General features: G+C 35.7%; 1 protein-coding gene and 1 long non-coding RNA gene across 3 annotated transcripts in view; both read left to right on the forward strand.

Annotated features, from left to right (window-relative positions):
* Positions 1-2,670, forward strand: part of LOC112625361 — a 30,252-nt gene extending 27,582 nt beyond the window's left edge. The window contains exons 4-5 of the long non-coding RNA XR_003119570.1: positions 1,404-1,505; positions 1,692-2,670. This is a non-coding gene — a long non-coding RNA (uncharacterized LOC112625361). The remainder of the gene's footprint in view (positions 1-1,403; positions 1,506-1,691) is intronic.
* Positions 2,671-9,766: 7,096 nt separating this feature from the next.
* The window catches only part of DTHD1 (death domain containing 1), a 66,095-nt gene continuing 54,351 nt past the window's right edge, over positions 9,767-21,510 (forward strand). The window contains exons 1-2 of one of the 2 annotated variants that reach the window (XM_025386134.1): positions 9,767-10,180; positions 19,102-19,432. In XM_025386134.1, the coding sequence (XP_025241919.1) occupies positions 10,164-10,180; positions 19,102-19,432 (348 nt within the window). In that variant the 5' untranslated portion in view covers positions 9,767-10,163. Of the gene's footprint in view, positions 10,181-12,051; positions 12,616-19,101; positions 19,433-21,510 lie in introns of those variants that run through there. The other variant, XM_025386133.1, reaches the window with a different exon arrangement.

Here is a 21,510-nt window from a genome sequence, read left to right on the forward strand (position 1 = left end):
CATTTCTTCAATATGTGACCTAAATAACCCAAATCAGATTTAATTCAATATGGGAATCTGGGATTACATCAGAGCTGTTATCTGGGTCTGCCAGTAACTGCAATAACATCTTTAAACAGTAGCACAATCTTGGATAGCCTCTGTCCTAACAAAAATGACTTCTCCACTAGGATAGAAATTAATTCACCCTTGCTCTCATTTTTATCACAAGGAGTTAAAATAAATTTTAAAAAATCAAATGCAGCTTCCTTGGACTGTTACAGCTAATTCTGAATTAAGAAATGAAACAGTTAGTAGTTGTGTATTTCTGACAGTACTGAAAACAAATGCTCCTAATGATATCATTTCACATACAAACCTAACACATAGGCTGAGAGGCACCTGGAAAGGCATCCCACAGAAGCTTCAGATTTTATTAATACAGATTCACTCTTTAAAAATTCAAATGGGGCCTGGCATGGTGGCTCTCAGCATTTTGGGATGCCGAGGTGGGTGGATGATTTGAGTCCAGGAGTTTGAGACCAGCCTGGCCAACATGGCAAAACCCCCTTTCTACTAAAATTACAAAATTAGCCATGTGTGGTGGTGCATGCCTGTAGTCCCAGCTACTCTGGTGGCTGAGGCACGAGAATCGCTTGAACCCCAGAAGTAGGGGTTGCAGTGAGCCAAGATTGTGCCACTGCACTCCAACCTGGGCGACACAGCAAGACTCTGTTCAATAATAATAATAATAATAATAATAATAATAATAATCAAATAATGCTGATGAGGAGACTCGACACCTGCCAAGACTCTAATGAAAGTGGGTTTATTCAGGTAATTTTTGACAGATGACTCAAAGCAGCAAGAGATAAAGAGTAACTTGGAAGGTATATTGAAAGGGGTAGTTGGATGGGAAACATGGCCAGAAAGGAGATGCCAGTGATGATTTCATAATGAACATGCTAGCCTAGGTCCAGCCATGGCTGTTCCTCCCACTCATTGCCACTCACTGAGGTTCTAGAATGTCCCTGAACCTGGTGATAAGAACAATGATGAGGGGAAGTAAAGTAAAAAAGAAGATTGATAATATTTTCTCTTCTGATACTGGACATGGTTAATACCCACATATATATATGAGATATATATATGTGGGTATATGTACCCACATATATATATGTGAGAAACAAAGACTCTTGAAGGCTCATTGTGTACAATGTCACCCTTCTAGTAATGATGAACACTATGGGCTCCTGAGGTATTCTCAGCTCATGCACATTTAGCTGGAAGAGCTCAAATATTTCTAAAAAGCAACAAATCAGGCATTCTTTTGCATCATTTCCCTACTTCAAGATAGATTTTTCTTGATGTTGAGTGTTGAGTTTATGCTGAAGAATTTGATTCTTGCAAATTTATTTTTACAGTGCGAGGGATATTTTTGCTGACAATTCAACATTCAAAGGGATGAGTGTACGACGTCTCTAAGAGATGTCATGGAGTGCAGGTAGAAAGGACTTTTTAAGGAGGTAAGATCTAAAACAGGACAGTCACATTTAATTGATGAATTTTGTTATGATTGTCCAGAAGTAAAACAGAGAACCTGGAAGTGATTTGGGAGGAATATGTTAGTGTCAGAACATATGAGACCTTTTCTTTGTCTCCTTTTTTAAAAACTCTTTTTCATTCATGTGTTTCTTCTTTGTCTTTTTCAGAACTGCTTCTCAAATCACTAGTTACATCCTGGTAGAAGTCCAGCAATGAAGATGGCACAGAAACACATTCCAAATACTGTGATACCATAAAGTATACTGTAGCAATGCATCTGGCACACCCTCATTTTAACATCTGTCTCAGAAGATTTTGACAGAAGATAAAACTGTCTAGTTTTTATTTCATTGGTTTCATGAAAATTTATTTCACTGGTTTCATGTCACAGGCCCATGACTGTATAAAGAGTCATAATCTTTACAAACACAACACTGACTCACAGAGACATGTTGCAAAGCTGTAATCCAAAACACTGATGTTAATTTCAGAGGCCATTAATGGTGTTAAGAAGGAGCTTTTGTTAACCAAATAATTGAATACTCATAATTACTTTTCAGTTCTAGTTCAGTTCTTCACACCAAACCATTTTCTTTACATAGTGAATGCAGAACTTGCCAATAAGAACTTTCAATACTAAACTTCTATGTAAAACAAAACATCTCAAAATCAATAACTACTTTAATGGAATAGTAAACAATTTACTTAAACACAAAGGAATGAAAATATCTCTGCAAATATGTCTACTGACTTTTCAGTTTTGGTGACTTCTTTCGAATTAATTCCTTTACCTCTGTTCCTCATCCACATAAAAATGACAAAAATGAAAGATAATTTTCTAGCCTATAATTAAATTTCTCCGTTGTTGGCATATAATATGTTTTTAATACATTTTTCAGTTGTCATAATTCATACGAGAATTATTAAAAGAGATTTAGTTGCCTTTGATGACTGTATTTGGAACCTACTTCTTAAAAATTGTGTAAAAATAATTGTGGCTTTTGAGAGACAATTGGAAATTTGAACCTGATCACATATTTTGTGATATTAAGGAATTTTATTAATTAATTTCTAGGTGGGAGAATGACATGATTTTCTTAAAAGAATGTGTGAATTGTTTATTACATTTCAACATTGTCTTAATCATCAAACATTTGTTGACCTTCTGCTGTATCTAGAGCTCTGTGATCCAGATGAAGTATTTGATATTAAGCCATTACCAGGTGGTAGTTACTCTACCTCTGTTTGAAATTCATGCCCAGTTCATTTGATTGCTTTAAATTTGAGTTCATTCTTGAGCATGTGCCACCAAATTCCAAGCATTTTCAAATGGTGAATTACTTCTTACAAACTCAGTGGAGAGTATGTTTGCTGATCTGATGTAACCCACTTGAAGTGATGCGTTGTGTCAACCTTAATATCACCATCGAAGGATCCCTAGGGAATGCAGCGTTTGGCTTATTTCATTGTTAACATCCGAATTTAGTTTATATCAAAGTAACATAACACATATAGTTTTAAAAAATCATATAGTATGAACAACAACTTGAAAGAAAAGCAATAGATCATTGCAGCTTGCCCTTCTCCCTCCCCAAGTACCTGAGCATCTGTCATTGTCCTCAAGCATAATGCCATCAGCAGCACACCTGTAATTGAATAAGCAGGACTCATTACCCATTTCAGTAAGGGAAAACTCACACCACAGAGAATCCAGGGGTGTCTCAGGTAAAGGATGTTAAAAGGGACTTATAACAGGATTTGGGCTTTGGTTGGGTGACCCGATGGAAGTTTCCCGCTCTGAATTGGATGCTCTCTAAAAGTGGTTATGATCTGTGATTGGCTATCTCAATAAGTCTTATCTTTAGAGAGGGCGGACTAGAGTAATGCTAAAGATGCAATTGTTAAGAAACAGTCCTCATTCGTATTAGCTGAGAGAGAGGAATGTTTTGTATTTTGTGGCTTAAACAATGCTCATGTGTTTAGACATGATTGTAGAGTGATCTTCAATTTGTTTTGATCCATCATAGTAGATGATGTCATGTGATTTTTTTTTTTTTTTTTTTTTTAATGTTCAACAGAATGCTAATACCTACCTGTGAGTACCAGGACAGCTGATAGCAACCCTGGGGCTTTGCTGGTGGTGCCAGGCTAGCTCCTGGAAGTCAGGAGTTGCCTAGTTCCTTCCCATGCCTTTTCCCAGAGGCAATCACATTAAACTTTTTAGAAGTTTCTTCTGGCACTTACCTCCAGATTCCTAATAGTTTTTCTTTGTTTTTAAATGTTTGATTTATTTTTAAATATTTGACTTCCTGCTGCAGAAATAAGACTTTTTGCTCTCTTGTATCCACGCTGCTATATACATTGTCTATGTACATGCCTCCTATGCCCATCCTAATAATACACATATATCACAGTTTTTATTTTAAAGTAATTATGGACATCTTTATTATTGTGGCTATGTCAATATTATTCATAACAGAACTACGCGATGCACTATAATTATATATCCTTTTCTTTACAATTTAGTTTTTGCTGGTTTTAATAATTGTCTTTCGTTTCTGTTGCTAAGTTATCAACAATTCTTTTCCTCAATTCTCTAATAGAATTGTAAAATTTCTCTTAAAATGTTTAAAACAGCCGGGCGCGGTGGCTCAAGCCTGTAATCCCAGCACTTTGGGAGGCCGAGGCGGGCGGATCACGAGGTCAGGAGATCGAGACCATCCTGGCTAACATGGTGAAACCCCGTCTCTACTAAAAATACAAAAAACTAGCCGGGCGTGGTGGCGGGCGCCTGTAGTCCCAGCTACTCGGAGGCTGAGGCAGGAGAATGGCCTGAACCTGGGAGGCGGAGCTTGCAGTGAGCCGAGATCGCGCCACTGCACTCCAGCCTGGGTGACACAGCGCGAGACTCCGTCTCAAAAAAAAAAAAAAAAAAAAATGTTTAAAACATCAGCTAATTTGTCAGTTCAATTTCTTCTGCTTGCAGACAGACTTCTGAAGCACTCAGGTGACTGCTGGAGTCTGGAATGGGGGCTTTCTAGGACCACAGCATTGCTGTCACCCTGGGACATCATTTAAAGCGTTTCATTTAGCTTTAAATCTCTCTTTTGCTGGATTTTCCAGTTCCTGACTCCTATGTGTGCGTTTTTCTTGTGTCATTCTGTGCTTGTGATAGAGTTCATGTGAGTGGCTTCCCAAAAGTGGGTACACGGGCGATAAATAGTTTGACATTTGCCTACCCGAAAATGCCCTTTCTTTCTCTGCACACCTGAATGATGTTTTGGCAGAAAAAGATTCCTGAATTGGAAAGAGGTTTCCCTCAGAATATTGAAATCACTTATTATTTGCTAGGTCTTAGTGTTGCTGTTGAGAAGTTCAATAACTTTTGATTTAAATGTGACAGTTTTTTCCCTCTTTGGAGGCTACTGGAATGTTGATCCTTGGTGTGAATTTGATATGACTGGTTATGATTATTTTTTGCATATACTGTTCTGGGCTCTTTCTGTCTAGAATATCATATACTTTAATTCTGAGAAATATTTCTATATTATTTCCTTGATAATTTCATTCATTCTGTTTTCTCTTTCCAGAACTCATATTAGTGGGACCACTTGGATTTAACCTTTAATTTTCTTAACCTCCATTTTACCCCTATTGTCCATCTCTTTGTCTTTTTGTTTGACGTTTTGGGGAATTTACTCAACCGCTTTTTCTTTCCCATATTAAGAAAATTCTATTATCATAATTTCATTTTTGTGAGTCTTATTGCCGTAATGCTCCCCTTTTAAAGAAAATATTTTCTTCACTTGTGAGTGCATTATTTTTTCTTATCCTAGACTCTGAACATGCTAATTATAGATTCATTTGATATTTTCTCTTCCCTGTAAACACAGGGAAGTTCTGTTTTTTTTCCCCCCAAGTTCTTTAATTGTGTTTGTTTACTTTAGTCTCTAGCTTTATATTAGAGGCTTTTTCAAATGCCCGACCTCCTTGGTTGTTATTCCACTTAAAGTGAGGCATGAAGAGCCTAGTTTGGAATCTTTATATGATGTGGAGCTTCACTGTGGATGATCTGACGGAGGCAGAGTAGGCTTTTGGGGTTGGAAATAGGGAGAGGGACACTGAAAGTTTCACTGTCAGTAGGTTTTTCTCATGGAGTGTTCAGTTACTCTGTGGAGGAAACTTTGCGTTTTCTTCCTGGGAGGTTATGCTTCCCAGCCTGTGTTCTTGGAGTTGAGCAGAAGAATTGAGCGGGATCTCATAGTTTAACGTTGTAGAATTTCACTTAACCTCATTGTCAGCATAGCACCCCCTCCAGCTCTCTGCTCTGCTGAGCTTTGCTGCCCCCATTTATTCATAGAGGAAGTCTCTAGCTTCTGATGGGTGGGAGAGAGACTATTGCCTAGCTCTTTGGGGCAGAAGAGAGGAATCTAGGAATCTACCTGCTCTCCAAACAGAGTTTCAACAAAAGCACCTGTTTACCGCCCTAAGTTCACCTTTATTTTCAGAGGTCCTAACTGTCTCTAATTCCGGGAACTGCTGAGATTCTGTGACAAGAACTCACCTATTTCCCACTGTCTGGGTGCTTAGGTTTCAGCTCTGTTTGGTTATTTACTACTTGCCCATCTGCTTTTAGTCTTCCAGGAGTTCATTGACATCTTTTGTCTATTATCACCCATTTTCTTTATCTTTTGGGATTTGTATATCGTTTTATCCTTTCCAGGGCATCTCGCTAGAAATCAGATATGGAATATATATCTAATCTACTTTGTTTAATCAGAAGTGTTAGCAGCTTTGATTTTTACCACTTGGTCTTTGAAAACATTTTAAAATTGATAAGCACATTAAAAATTTGAATGTATAATTTATATTTTACTAGTCCAAAAGTTACTAAAGAAAACAAAAACACAACAAAAAGAAAACTATTTATTTTCCTTCTCCATCCGCTCATCATCCAAATGCATGAGTTTATCTTAAACAGACAAAAGATGACCAGACATTCAATATGAATGTTCAAAAGGGGAACAATTATTCTGGACTGTAAGTACCAAAGTCTCTGATGTAGGCAACTACAGAAATTCAATGAAAATAAAATCACATTATAGAACTAATAACATTGACTCATAATACTTCAGGCATGCATAACTCTTTTGCTTACATCTGACCTACCCACCACTACCCACTATAAATGCCATGAAAAATAGCACTCTTCATTACGCTTTAAAACTTTATTGTCTTCACTTCCTTTGAAATTAATAGCCTGTCATTGATAGCCCTATTGCATATTTTTATTTCTTTAGGTAGTAAACAGGAACTATCCTACTATTTGAATTTTATTTCTAATCCACTTGAATACTTTTAATGTTAAGAAAAACTATTGTCTTTTGACCACATAATGGTATGAATTCAAGACTGCAAACTAACGTCAATGGAAGCACTGAATTCTCAGTAAGAAAGTAAAAGGAGTCATAATAATTAGTAGCTACAATGAAGATGATAATCAAATGTTAAAACCATTCAGATGAATTTCTGCAGTGAACTTCTGTAGGTGTCTTGACTGCAAATGTCTGTTCTTTCTGTGGTTAGTGACATCAATTAATGGAAAACAAGGTGCAGGAACATGCCGATGCATGTTTTAACAAGTAAATGCAGCGTGGCCTGTGGTAGGTCTCACTTTGCAAATATTATATGTTCCTAAGAAGCCAAACAGAGAACAAGTTTAAACTTGAGGATAGCAAATGTGAATGAAACAAAGAGAATGTCTGGGTTTGTTTTTTCTCCCTGAGAAAGGATTTTCCCACATATCTAGAAATAAATGTAGATTGCTGAAGTGATCAGGCAGCATTTCATGATCAGTTTTATTCAATACTTAAAATGTGCCTGGTAAATTCTCCATTAATCTACTTCCAGGGATTCATGTACCACTTATTTACTGATGACATTCAAATATACCAATATTATTCTAATTTTTCAACTTCAAACACATTCTAAGGAATTTTTCTGAGTTACCTCAAACTCAACAAATCTAAAATTAAACAAATTTTCTACCCATCAAGCCCAATGTCCCTCTTAAATTCCTTAATAGTTTTATAGTCTATGTAATCACCTAAATTAAATATTTTAGTCATATTCTAATACTAAGCATAGTTCTTAGTATATTTATTTCTCAAATAAATAAATGGATGCATTTTCAGTGCTTTCTAGTCCTCTCCCTATAATCTGATGGTTTGGTAAGTTTAGTAAGTTCTATCCACTATACTTCAAAACCCCTCTCATGCCATCCCCTTCTTTCATCTGCTCTATTGCTGTTTTAGTACAGACCTTCAAGCCTCCTAACTCTTATATCTCTGTTGTCTAATACAGCTGCATCTCTGAAGCACAGATTTCATCACATTGCAGCCTGATTTAAATCTATTCAATTTCTCTCTTATCTGTAAACCAAAATTCTAATTTCTTCTCCTCACTCTCCACAATTATTGAACTCTTCATTTGCCACTTTTCGTGACTCATTAACTGAACCTTCCTCCAAAGCCATACTTTTACATTTTTGATCCTACTGTGTAATCTCATGACGCCATGACTTTGATCATATTATTTCCTATGCTGGAATAGTTTTTTCTTTTACTCTATAGCCTGCTTATCCTTTAGTTTCTAATTCAAACATTTTCCAGGCCTCTAAGCAGAAATTTTTTTTAAACTCCTCAAAGCTTTTATGATACTTTTTCTTTATACTTCTCTAGCTCTCAACACAGTCTAAGCTTTATTTTAATAATCTGTTCATGCACCTGTCTCTTGAAGTCCTAAAAAGGGCTGACCTCCAGCACTTAGTTCCTGTCCCACAGTAAATGCTACAGGAGTTTTCAAAATAGGCATTGAATTAAAGCCATGTATACATTATTTTTGAGAATGACATCTCTTTAAGGAGTAAGAGAAAGAAAATAAAATGAATGAGTGAGTCTTTAGTTTGAGAAGATTCATATGATCCAATCCATGAAGTGATAGGAACTCATGTTGCAAAAAAGGCCCCCTTTTCAGTGAACAGAAGTTAACTGAAAAAATAAGACATATAATAGCGAAGAAGCACCTCTCCACTCCGCAGCCACCAGTCATTCAATACTGCTCCTTTCCTTTTCCTTCAGAGGCTTTGACAGTCTTTACTGCAGTGGCAGTCATTCTTCATTATTTATTCTCTGGGCTTGTTTCTCCCCATCTTGTCTTCCAGGTGCTCTGAGTGTAGCTCTTAGAACTCCAGGGCTTAAGATGAGATAATGTGTTGCCTGTGGGAGGGAAGCACTCCGGCTTCCCTTTGAAAAGCTTTCATTTTGTTCCAGTACCCCTGAGGGAACATGAGCCTCTCTGGAATGTACTCACTGCCCTCTCCCTTTGGCGTGGGTGTGTGTTCTCCCTTCCTTGAGCAGTGGGATTGGAGAGAGGGAGGCAGACTGTTCTGGTTTCCTCCAAATACCCCCAAGTGCTGTATTGCATAGCCCCATATATGATGTGCTGGCAGGCAGACAGGCAGCAGTGGGGAGAGCTTGTTGTATCTGAATTTTAATTAGCACACATGGTAAAGACTTCTTGCTAGTTTGAGAAAGCTACTCTTCAGGTTTGCTTTCTTTCAGTGAAGGGGCATTTTATCCAATTAGAGGGAAATTATTAGAGGCCAAGTTCTTATCTCAGTCTCTGCAGATTTACCATATAAGAAGATGCTAATTATACTTACCTAACCAATGGTAATAGGCTCTGCTCCAGTAGAGGAATCTTTTTAAACTCTTGGTTATAAAAATACTATACATATACACATTAATTAGAGTGACTTGTCAAGACCCATGTGTAACCATATCCAGCTTCAACATTTATTAATTTTTTCAGCACATTTTATACCTCTACCAACCCCTATGCTCCTAGATTATTTAGAAGCAAATCAGACATCACATTATTTTATTCATAAATATTTTTAAGTTTACAGGAATCCTGCCAGCAATATTGTTCTAACAGTTTACCTTTGATTAATAAACTTCTTATCCCACCTGGAATCCATATTTTGTTGCCTGAAAACTTGGAAAGTATTTGGGACTTCCACAGTATATTGATTTTGTAAAACTCACATAGAGAGTTGGATCGTGTGAGTTAGCTCTACCCCAGTGATTAATGTATTCTGTACACAGTAGCACACACGGTACAGTAACGCCCCTTCTTTGGTTACCTAGTAACTTTTCACTAGTCAACACCAAACTGAATAAACCACTACGTTGTGAGAAGGTGCTTGGCCAGCTGACTTGGATCATCTCCTAGAGTTTAGGACACATAACCATCACCAAGTTTCAATTTGCAAAACCTTTAGGCTTTGCTGGCAGGAGAGAAAATATCACTTTGGACCATAAAATGGATACGGAATACATGGGCTCAGGTAAACTGGGCCAAATATTGAAGCAGATTTGGAGACAAAACCAGATGCTAAAGCAGGCACTCCTGGGTGATGACCTTTGTGAGGGGGCTGGTGGGGCCACTTGGATGGCCACTGTGGTCTTTCTGGGTCAGGAGCTCAGCAGGGCCCTCCACCAGCTGCTGGAGCACACCGCAGGCACCCTGCATTCCACCTGCCAGCAGCTGCATGTGCTGCTTGACAAGGAGAATCAATGTGTCTGGAGAAAAGGCAAGTATTTTTTTATAACTTAATCTTTCTGTAAGAAATATTGATTATGGCAAGATCTGAGAGGGACTATGAGTATACCAACAAGGCTAAGATGGAGTTTCTGTCCACAAGAGACTAACAATTTCATACGGGAAATAAAGTCGAGACAAATGCACAATAATGCCAGGGACATTGGGGCCAGTCCCATTAGAAACACATGAATGAAATGCTTTTGGACTTCAGAAGCAGTTTAAATCCCATCTGTAGGGTGGGGAATTGAGAAGTTTGCTAGAAAAATGTAGTATTTAAGCTGAAGCTTAAAGAGTGAATTGGACTTATCCAGCAGGAAATAGAGAGTTGGTATTTTTTTTGTGGAATCCAAGACTTAAGAGACAGGAAAATACAGGCCTAGTTTGAGGCAGAGCTAGTAGTTTGTTTTTTTTGTTTGTTTTTAATCAGAATATAATATTCTACCTCTAGGGTCATTTGAGCTTAGACTTATTAATTGCAAAATTACTGGGAAGACTGGAGTGGGTTGGGATAGGGAATTGGATCCCCACACACTGAGGCTGGAGAGGGATTCTTGGGAATAGGTCCAGTTATGAATGTGGAAAAGTACAGTAAGGCAGGAAGAATGTGGAATCTGATGAATATAATCCTAGATAACAACAGTTACTCCAGATAAGTATATAGGTGGCATCATGAAATTCAACTCTAAATAATACAGTATCAAGATAAGTGGGCAGGTTCCATCTATGATGAAATCCAGGGTAGACGATATTAAGAAATTCAGTCTAAAGGGCAAATAGTGGGCATCAGGGAAATCTTTCCAAAGGCAGCATGACTGAGAAGCCATCAGCTGCAGCCCAAAATCAGACCTTTAATCTCTGGAGGGAATGGAACATGGTCCTTGGCAACATAACAAGACAAATATATATTCAGAAAAAAACAAGGACTTGGCGAAGGGATGATTTGGTGATGGTTTTAAAAACACTAAGTTATGGGGCCTTAAATTACATATTCTTTAGTTTAGAACTGAATTCTAAAGACTAGAGAGGCACTAAGCCTGCAAGAACTCATCAGGTGACCTTAATAGTGAGGAGAAGCAGGATGAACAAATAGGAGCGTGGGAGGAATGATAATGGAGTGAGAGATTATATCAGATTTGACCATACTGAGAGTTTACTCCAGAATGAAGAAGGTTGACCTGAGTTAGTAGGCTTTGAAAAGTCACTTCACGTTCCAATCAGAGAATTGGTATGGTCAGAGCTATTCTCTGAAGGACTAATTTGAAAATTTCCAGTGGTCACAAATTCATCAGGAGGAATAGTATGAACCTAATCCAATTATTATAGCAGTAACTGGGCTCCAAAATGTAGCATCTACATTGGCAGAAATAATGGAGGTATGGTGTTTCTGCCAACCAAGCCACATCTGGAGTGTTCACCTAATTTTCAGCCCAGCATTTTAAATGGATCATTGATAAACTATTGTACATCCAGTGGTAAAAGAACAGTTCTCAAAATCATAGCAAATGAAAAACAATTGAGGGAGAGGTTATGACATTTGCCTTTAAATATTCAAAGTATCTTTATAAGCAAGAGGGATTAGATTTACTCTTTGCTACCATGTTAAAAGTGGTTTGTTTTCAATCCTACAATTGTTAAAAGAGTGACAGTTGTACAATTACTTCTCCTTCATGAGATTGGCTTAAATGCCTAGTAAAGGTCTTTGTAGGTTTCTAAAATTATCTTGCCATGTTTCATTAGATGACAATGCAGACACATGATTTGGTTTAGTTTTGTATTTATTCTTTGTGTGTCTATGTATGTGTGTGTAGAAATCGTTACCTTCATAGACTGCCTCATAAAAATAACTGAACATTTGGGGAGTACTGCTGCACTTCTAAAGAAAGAAGAAAAGGAGATGTGTAATTTATGCGGCATGCATGATGAATGTACTCCACAGCAGACAATGTCCTCCATTCAAGATACCAAAGCAGCAGACATTGCTGCAAGAGGGGAACGAAATGTCATAGAAACAGTTACTGTTTCTCCCACAAATGGAGAGGACAGTCATTACACAAACCAGGTCCAGTTAGAAAAAAATAAAACACATATGAGTTCAGCATTAGTGGAAAAAGAAAACAATACATCACTAAAAGGATGTGTACTGGTGCAAGAAGAGTCACAGAACAAAATGTTCCCAGATAATGCAGAAAATGAAGATGATAAACAAATAGAACACACGACTGTTGAGAACATAAATGGCAACAGGAAAGAGATTCATGGCATAATCCAGACAACAGAGAGAGAAATTCAAGAAACCTCAGAAAGCCCAAGAGAAGAGATGACCACGTCCTCAATAATATGTGATATCTCCAAGAAATATATAAATAGTACTCTTCCCAATGATTCAGAGAATATAAAGCACAAGAATAACATAATGGAAAAGGAGTAAGTAAATGCAATGTGGGAAGTGCTTAAGTATGCCTACTTATATGTGTGTTTCTATAGTCAGTACATGTCTTAGTACATTCAGGCTGCTATAACAAAAACATCAGAAAGTGGGTAGCTTTTAAACAACAGATATTTATCTCTCACAGTTCTGGAGGCTTGGAAATTCAAGATCAAGGTGCTGGCAGATTTGGTGTCTGGGAGGTGGCTTCTTGCTGTGTCCTAACATGGTGGAAAAAGTGAATGAGCTCCCTTGGGCCTATTTTATAAAGGCATTAATCTCATTCCTAAGGACTCCACCCTCATGACCTAATCATTTCCCAAAAGGACCCACCTCCTAATACCATCACCTTGGGGGCCAGGATTTCATTGCATGAATTTTGAGGAGACACAAACATTTAGACTATAGCAACATGCATAGTATTTATACATGAATAAAATTTCCATTTCATATCTCCCAAAGATATTGTAAATTAGTAATTCAGCTTGAATCACTCCTATGAAAATTTATATGGCCACTATTATTAATATTGTTATATATCTTAAAGCTGTATTTCTTATAGCTTTAAGAAACACATTACCTTTTTTTTAAAGAGGAAGGAATTGAGTAGACAGGAAAGTAGTTAAAATGATCAATTGTCCAGATCATGAACACTATGCAAATTACTACTATTTCAATTATAGTAACAAAAACTAGAAGACTGTAGGGAGTTAGAAGATTTGGAGAGAATGTTTTATCCTTGGATTCACTTTATTTATATTCTCAAGAAAATCATTATGAGTTTTAAGCCTGTGTCTGTAGAACTCTTGGGATTTCATGGATGAACTTTGGGAGGTACTTAAAATTGAATGTGTATGTTCAGACCTATTTCATTTCCCTGGATATGGTCTAGAACTATCATCAGATTCTCTAGGAGACCATGACTTCAAAAAAGTGAGAAAGACCCATCTATTTTGTAAATTTTATCTCCTGTGCAAAGAGGTAATAAGGCCCTATTTGTCCATATAAAATAAGATATTCACACCCATATTTTCACAGACAAACATAACACGCTTAGAAGTGAAAAAAAATTATTTTGTTTTGGGAATCAGACAAACTTAAATTTCACTTTCTGTTTTATTATATACTAATTCTATGACCCTGGGCAACTTGCTTCATTTCTTAGCCTCATTTTCTTATTTGTAGAAATAATATATACATCCTGGGATTATTTGGTAAGGTCAAATGAGAAAATCACTTAAACGACCTAACACCAGGCCACTTTTTCAGATATTCACACCAGGTAAATGTTAGTCTATTCGTTTATTTTAGCTCCAAAAACTCCCACTTTCTTCACCTGCCACTTACCACCATTGTTCCATTACCTCCATCTCTGCTGTGATGTGCTGATGCCCTTTCAGGTGTATGATACCATTTTGAGGACTATGATCTTAGGCAAGTCATTTTGCTCACCTTGACCCTAATTATCTTGCTATAAAATGAAGAGGTGGTTCTAATTTGGCTGTAATGTTTCTACAGGTCAGAGAGTCTGATGAATTTTATGTTTGAGAGTATTCAGTGCATGATAGACCTACATGATTTGTAAGAACTACCGCTCTGACAAAACAACTGCTAAAGTAGTCTATATGTGGTTACCTGTTTCACTTGAGAAAAACATTGAAGCTTCATATTCTCACATTCAGAAATGACTCAAAGCATCGGTTAATGAGTCATTGCCTGAACTACTCCCTCTAACACCTCCTTTAGGTGTTTCCTGGTTAGTGACTTCCTCTTTGCAGCACCCAAACCAATTGTGCTTCGCTTGTGTATTTGAGAAGTTGAGTACTCATTGCAATCCCTTGGCCTAGGAAACTATCATGCCACATAAAAGATGTGTGTGATAAACCCAGATAGCTTTCTGAAAGAAACCTATCTCTTCCTGGCTGTCCTGGTGTACACAAAAAGGGAAAATAAGGCTAGAATAAACCAGTGTGATTACAGTCATCGGTTACTTAAAGATGGGAATATGTTCACAGAAATGCATGGTTGGGTGATTTTGTCAATTATGCAAACACTGCAGAATGTGCATATACAAATCTAGATGGTACAGCCTACTGCACACTTAGTCTATATGGTATAGCATATCGCTCCCAGGCCACAGACTGTAAAGTATGTTACTATATGGAATACTATAGACATCTATAACACAATGGTAAGTATTTGCATATTTAAACATATCTAAACATAGAAATGGTACAGCAAAAATACAGTATTATAATTTTTAGGATCACTATTATATGTGCAGTCCATTGTTAACTGATATGTCTTCATGTTCTACATACCTGTATTTTATGTTTTTAAGTTTTAATTAAAAAATTTTTCTTTATTTTTTATTTCAATAGGTTTTAGGGGAACAAGTGGTGTTTGGTTACATGAATAAGTTCTTTAGTGGTGATTTCTGAGATTTTGGTGCACCCATCACCTGAGCACTGTATACTGTACCCAATGTGTAGTCTTTTATCCCTCACCTCCCTCCCACCCTTTCCCCAGAGTCTCCAAAGTCTATTGTATCATTTTTATGCCTTTGAATCCTCAGAGCTTAGCTCCCACTTATAAGTGAGGAAATAATAAAATGTTTGTTTTTCCATTCCTGAGTAACTTCAGTTAGAGTAATGTTCTCCGATTCCACCCAGGTTGCTGTGTTGCTGTGAATGCCATTATTTCATTCCTCTTTATGGCTGAATAGTATTCCATGGCGCATATATATGTGTGTGTGCATATACATATATAATGTATTATATTATATAATTATATATATTATATATTATATTATATATTATATATTATATGTATGTATATTATATATTATATATTTATATAATATGTAATGTATTTGTATGTAATACTTATATATAATTACATATTATATATAACAATATATGAAATATTATATATAAATATTAAATATTATATATTTTATAAATATTTATTTACATAAATATATGATTATATAATCGATCACATATTATATATTTATATAAACATTATATAATATTTATATAAATATTATATAATATGTTATATTTGTAATTATATATAATATATTTATATATTATATAATATATTTATATGATACATTTATATAATATACAATATTTATATAATATATAAATTTATATATTTATATAATTGGCCTATTATATATTTATATAATATTAAATATATACTACATAATATATAAGACAAATTATATATTTATATATTATATATAAATATGTGTTTTATATAATATATATTATATGTTATATATAATATATTATATGTTATATAATAAATATTATATGTTATATTATATATAATATTGTATATTTATATATTATATGCTATATGTAAATATATTTTATATATTATATTTGTATGTAAATATTTTATGTATAATATATATTTATATATTATATAAATATTATATATTATATATGAAATGTATATAATATATTAGATATTATATACACACACACACACACACACACACACACACACATATATGCATGCCATGGAATACTATTCAGCCATAAAGAGGAATGAAATAATGGCATTCACAGCAACCTGGACGGAATTGGAGAACATTAACTGAAGTTACTCAGGAATGGAAAAACAAACATTTTATTTTCTCATTCACATCAAAAAACAAACAAACAAAAAACGTGTTGGTGTGGATGCGGTGAAAAGGGAACACTTTTACACTGAGGATGGGAATGTAAACTGGTGTTCCCTTTTCACCACATCCACACCGACATCTTTTTTGTTTGTTTTTTTATTATGGCCATTCTTGCAGGAGTAAGGTGTTACTGCACGGTGATTTTGATTTGCATTTCCCTGAAAATTAGTGATGTTGAGCATTTTTTCATATATTTGTTGACCATTTGTATATCTTCTTTTGATAATTGTATATACATGTCCTTAGTTCACTTTTTGGTGGGATTGTTTGTTTTTACTTGTGGATTTGTTTGAATTCCTTGCAGATTCTGGATATTAGTCGTTTGTCGGATATGTAGATTGAGAAGATTTTCTCCCACTCTGTGGGTTGTCTGTTTTCTCTGCTGATTGTTTATTTTGCTGTGTAGAAGATTTTTAGTTTAGTTAAGGCCTATATATTTTTGTTTTTGTTGCATTTGCTTTTGGGTTCTGGGTCATGAAGTCTTTGCTTAAGCCAATGTCTAGAAAAGTTTTTCTGATGTTATTTTTTATTTTATTTTATTTTGAGATGGAGTCTTACTCTTTCCCGCAAGCTGGATTGCAGTGGCACGATCTCAGCTCACTGCAACCTCCACCTCCCGGGTTCGAGCAAGTCTCCTGTTTCAGCCTCCTGGGTAGCTGGGACTACAGGTGCCTGCCAGCACGCCAGCTAATTTTTGTATCGTTAGTAGAGATGGAATTTCACCATATTGGTCAGTCTGGTCTTGAATTCCTGACCTTAGGTGATCCTTCCACCTCGGCCTCCCAAAGTGCTGAGATTACAGGCGTGAGCCACAGTGCTGGGCCTCTGATGTTATCTTCTAGAACTTTTTATGGTTTTAGGTCTGATTTAAGTCCTTGATACGTCTTGAGTTGATTTTTGTGTAAAGTGGGAAATGAGGATGCAGTTTTATTCTTCCGTATGTGGCTTGCCAATTATCCCAGCACCATTTGTTGAATAGGGTGTCCTTTCCCCAGGTTATGTATTTGTTTGCTTTGTTGAAGATCAGTTGGCTGTAAGTATTTAGCTTTATTTCTGGGTTCTCTATTCTGTTCCATTGATCTATGTGCCTGTTTGTATACCAGTGCCATGCTGTTTGGTAACTACCATGTAACTGTATTTTAGTGTCTAGTCTAGATCTATTTGACTAGGGCTAGAGAGAATGGAACTGTTTAAAAGTCTCCTTGTCCTACTTCATCTGTCAGTTGAGAAACATAACTCCTGGAAGAAAAGTGTATTAAGATGGTTTCCAAGGCACAGAGGAGAGTCATTCCTAAAGTTATACAATGCTGGGTCACTGTATCCTCTATTAAACAATGTTTCTCGTTTTCTGAATTACTTTTATCACCATCACCAAAGAATACTCAAGCAGAACAATGTGCTGAGTCATTTTCTATTCCTTCTAACTATGAGTTTAGAATTGTAAACATAAATCAATGACCCTCTCTGCAATTTCTACATATTTTTTGGATTTCTATGTTAAATTGCACTTTATAATTCTATTTACCAGTAATTGAAAAATGTCTAAAATCTGATTATTGTAGAGCTGGACATTAATGCTTTATTTAATATAGATCCTCTTATTTCTCTTCAACATTGCCAGTATTTCAATCATTTCACTGGTATAAATGAATAGTAAAAAAAGAGGAACTCAAGTTGGTCATTTTAATGTAGAAAACCAACATTTATTGAGCACACATCTTAGGCCAACACATTATTGTAAGTTTAAATGTTTCATTGCATTCAGTCTTCACACTATTATGAATTAGATGTTAGTCTCAATTTGCAATTAATAAAGTAACCAGCATTTTTGAATGTTTGAAGGAATTATGATATTACATTCAAGAGTTTGGACTTTTACATTAAAGCTAGATGGAGCCAATTATCCGTCCTGAAATTTACCATCTGTGGGATCTTTGAAAGAAAGTTAAATTTTCTAAGCCTCAGTGTTTTTATCTGTAAAATAGTTATGTTAGTAGCACCTGCCTGATACAATAGTTGTGAGAATAGTGTGTAGCCTAAAAACTACTTAATAGAAAGCAGTAAAATATTAGCTATTTTAATAAAAATTATTAATTTGTAAGGTCAAGTAAATAGTGACTGATCTCAAATCTGACTCTCAAATCCTCGGCAAATTTGATGGTTAAAAAGAGTAAAATGAATGATCAAAATAAAATTTTGGATTGATTTTTTGGGAGATTATAAGTAATCTTTGCCTAATTATTATGATTAATGATAAATTTACAGTTTTTTTGTATCTTTCTCAGCTTTTCTAAAAATATGTAATCACCATCATTATTTGATCTAGTGTGTTTAGACAATTGCAATACTTCATATATGTTGACTCCCTCTCCTCACAGTTGAGGAAATTATTCAAGTATTAGTACTGATTTTACCAAGACACTTCAGCAATCTTCAGCTTTATATTGTGGAATGAATCAATTGCTTAAATAACAATGGTATCAAAACTAATTATAGCTGATATATATAACACGTATGGTGTACCAGACATAGCTCTAATTACTTCCCATGTAATGATTCATTTAATTCAATGCATACTCCCATGAGACAGTTATTATGTTATCACCCTTTTACCATTGAGGAAACTGAGGCACAGAGAGGCCGAGGATCTTGCCCAAGGTCACAGGTTTGATCAGAACTGGAATTCACACCAAGACAATGTAGATCCAGAGTCTGTGCTTTTCTGCATTTAGCTGTAAAGTACATAAATAAAATAATTGGAAAAATGACATTCTTTTTTCCCCTTCAGGTATCTTGATGTGCTGAGTGATGATACTGACCCCCAAGTGTCTTGTTATATTACAGCACCATCATATGTTCTACAACAACTGGAATGCCGGATAATAAATAACATGAGTTCTTTAATAGTGGGTGATAATGAAGAGTTAGTTAGCAACGTCGTAACTATTGAATGCTCAGATAAGGAAAAGAGAATTCCATTTCCAATAGGCATTGCAATTCCATTTACTGCACGTTACAGAGGAAATTACAGAGATATCATGGTGAAAGTGTGTGACACAAACCTTCAATCAAGTTACCTAAACCCAAATTCACTGGAAGGAATGAAGGGAGGTTATAAGGTTAGTAAATTCTTGGCTATATCTACATTTGCTTTTTGGCTCCTCTTCTAAATATTACTCAGACTAATAGATTGTAGTGTAGATATAATTGCTCCACTAGTAATAAATGGAAGGATTTTTGGATTTGTGCCAGTGCATTCACAATTTATTGCCATCAATAAAGATCAAAGGATGGAAATGATTAGCCAAAGTTAGGAATGGAGAGCTTGGGTTGAACACCTACCAAATGTTATTTTTTTTCACCTAGGAAACAAAATCAAAATCATGGCTTAATTACTTTTGTGCTTTTGACTAACTTCAGACCAACATTTCTAATATGATGGACCCTTGTCTAAATTTAAGAATGTTAGAATCCCCAGATGATAGTAGCTTTAATTTTTATTATTCATGGGTTGGGAAAATATACAAAAAATTTAAAAATTTGTGTATGTGTGTGTATGCCTTGAGATTGTTAATAAGTCTAGAAATGAAATTTGGTCTATACATAGAAGAAAGTATATGTGGTAGTTAAGATGTGGCCTGTGGAAGAAGATTGGTTAGGTTTGACATATGGTTTCTACACTTTCTTGCTGTGTGAACTTGGGAAAATTATGTAACCTTGCTGTGACTCAGTGACTTCGTCTGAGAGATGAACATGATAATAGTGTCTACCTGGTATGGTTGTAAGAATTAAATGGATAATACACTTATGACGAGAGAAGGAAGCCTATAAATACATGTTAGTTGTTGATAAATTATCATTTTCATGTCAGATTTTAATTGTAATAACTCTGAGGCTCTGTATGATCACAAATTCATATGCTGTGAAGAGAGAATATAATAACTGTTAAATTTAGTGTGGAGGCTGGGCTCGGTGGCTCACACCTGTAATCCCAGCACTTTGGGAGGCCAAGGTAGGTTAATCACCTGAGGTCGTGAGTTCGAGACCAGCCTGACCAACATGGAGAAATCCAGTCTCTACTAAAAATAAAAAATTAGCTGGGCCTGGTGGTGCATGTCTGTAATCCCAGCTACTCGGGAGGCTGAGGCAGGAGAATCGCTTGAACCCGGGAAGCAGAGGGTGCGGTGAGCCGAGATTGTACCCGTGCACTCCAACCTGGGCAATAAGAGTGAAACTCCGTCTCAAAAAAATAAAAAAATAATAATAATAAACTTAGTATGTAGTTTATGGATACTAATATTTAAAGTTTTTCTTTGGGCCACTTAACTTCTTTTTAAGCAATTAAAATATTTATCTTTTTCAGCTTTATGTAAGTTGTCATTTGATGAGGAGGGCAGGGAATAAATGTAAAAAAAATCCATATATACATGGAATTATTTGTTATATATTTATTTTGTGATTTTGGTTTTCTCTGGGTTTCAAATAAGGTTTTATAGTTGAATATGAAAGCTAAGCCTATTCTATTTACTTACTCCAATTCCTGCAACTACTACATTTTATATTTAGTATCAGAAGTTTCTAGGTATGATAGTCTAGTCAGCATTGCCCTCGACTGGAGCTCTTAAATTTTGGCCAGTCTGTGTAACTATCACAATAAAAGCGAAAACTGCTCATAGCCCACTTGTCATAAAATGGGTTTGGAAAATGTTTAGTAAATGGATAATTGAAACAAAAGAGAGAGAGAGAAGGGGAGAGAGAGAGGGAATCATTGTGTATCATAACAAATACAGGCATGAATTTTTCTCTTTATAGTAAGAAAAAAATTTAAACTCTGGATTACTTCCAAATTTTTATGTGGATCGTATGACATTTTCAAATTCTAATTATTTAAAAACCTTTTTTGGCTTTTCAGAATCTATCAAATATGATCGAAGTGCACAGCAACCACCATTGGTTTCTAGAAGATCTTTCTTTTTCACTTCTCACAATTTTCCCTCTGGCCAATTAATAATATTCACCATGCCCTGAATTTTCCCAGAGACAGATTCATTCAGCGATATTGTGAAATCTCTTCCTTAGTCAGCTTTCAAATGGTAGACTATTTTCCATTGTGATTGTCCCTGAAATGTTTTTTTGTGTATGTGAGCATGATCATCCACTCATGCTGGGGCAGAGCCTGGCTGCTGTTTGGGGAAGT

Source organism: Theropithecus gelada, chromosome 5 (genome assembly GCF_003255815.1).
Source record: "Theropithecus gelada isolate Dixy chromosome 5, Tgel_1.0, whole genome shotgun sequence".
Taxonomy (NCBI): domain Eukaryota; kingdom Metazoa; phylum Chordata; class Mammalia; order Primates; family Cercopithecidae; genus Theropithecus; species Theropithecus gelada.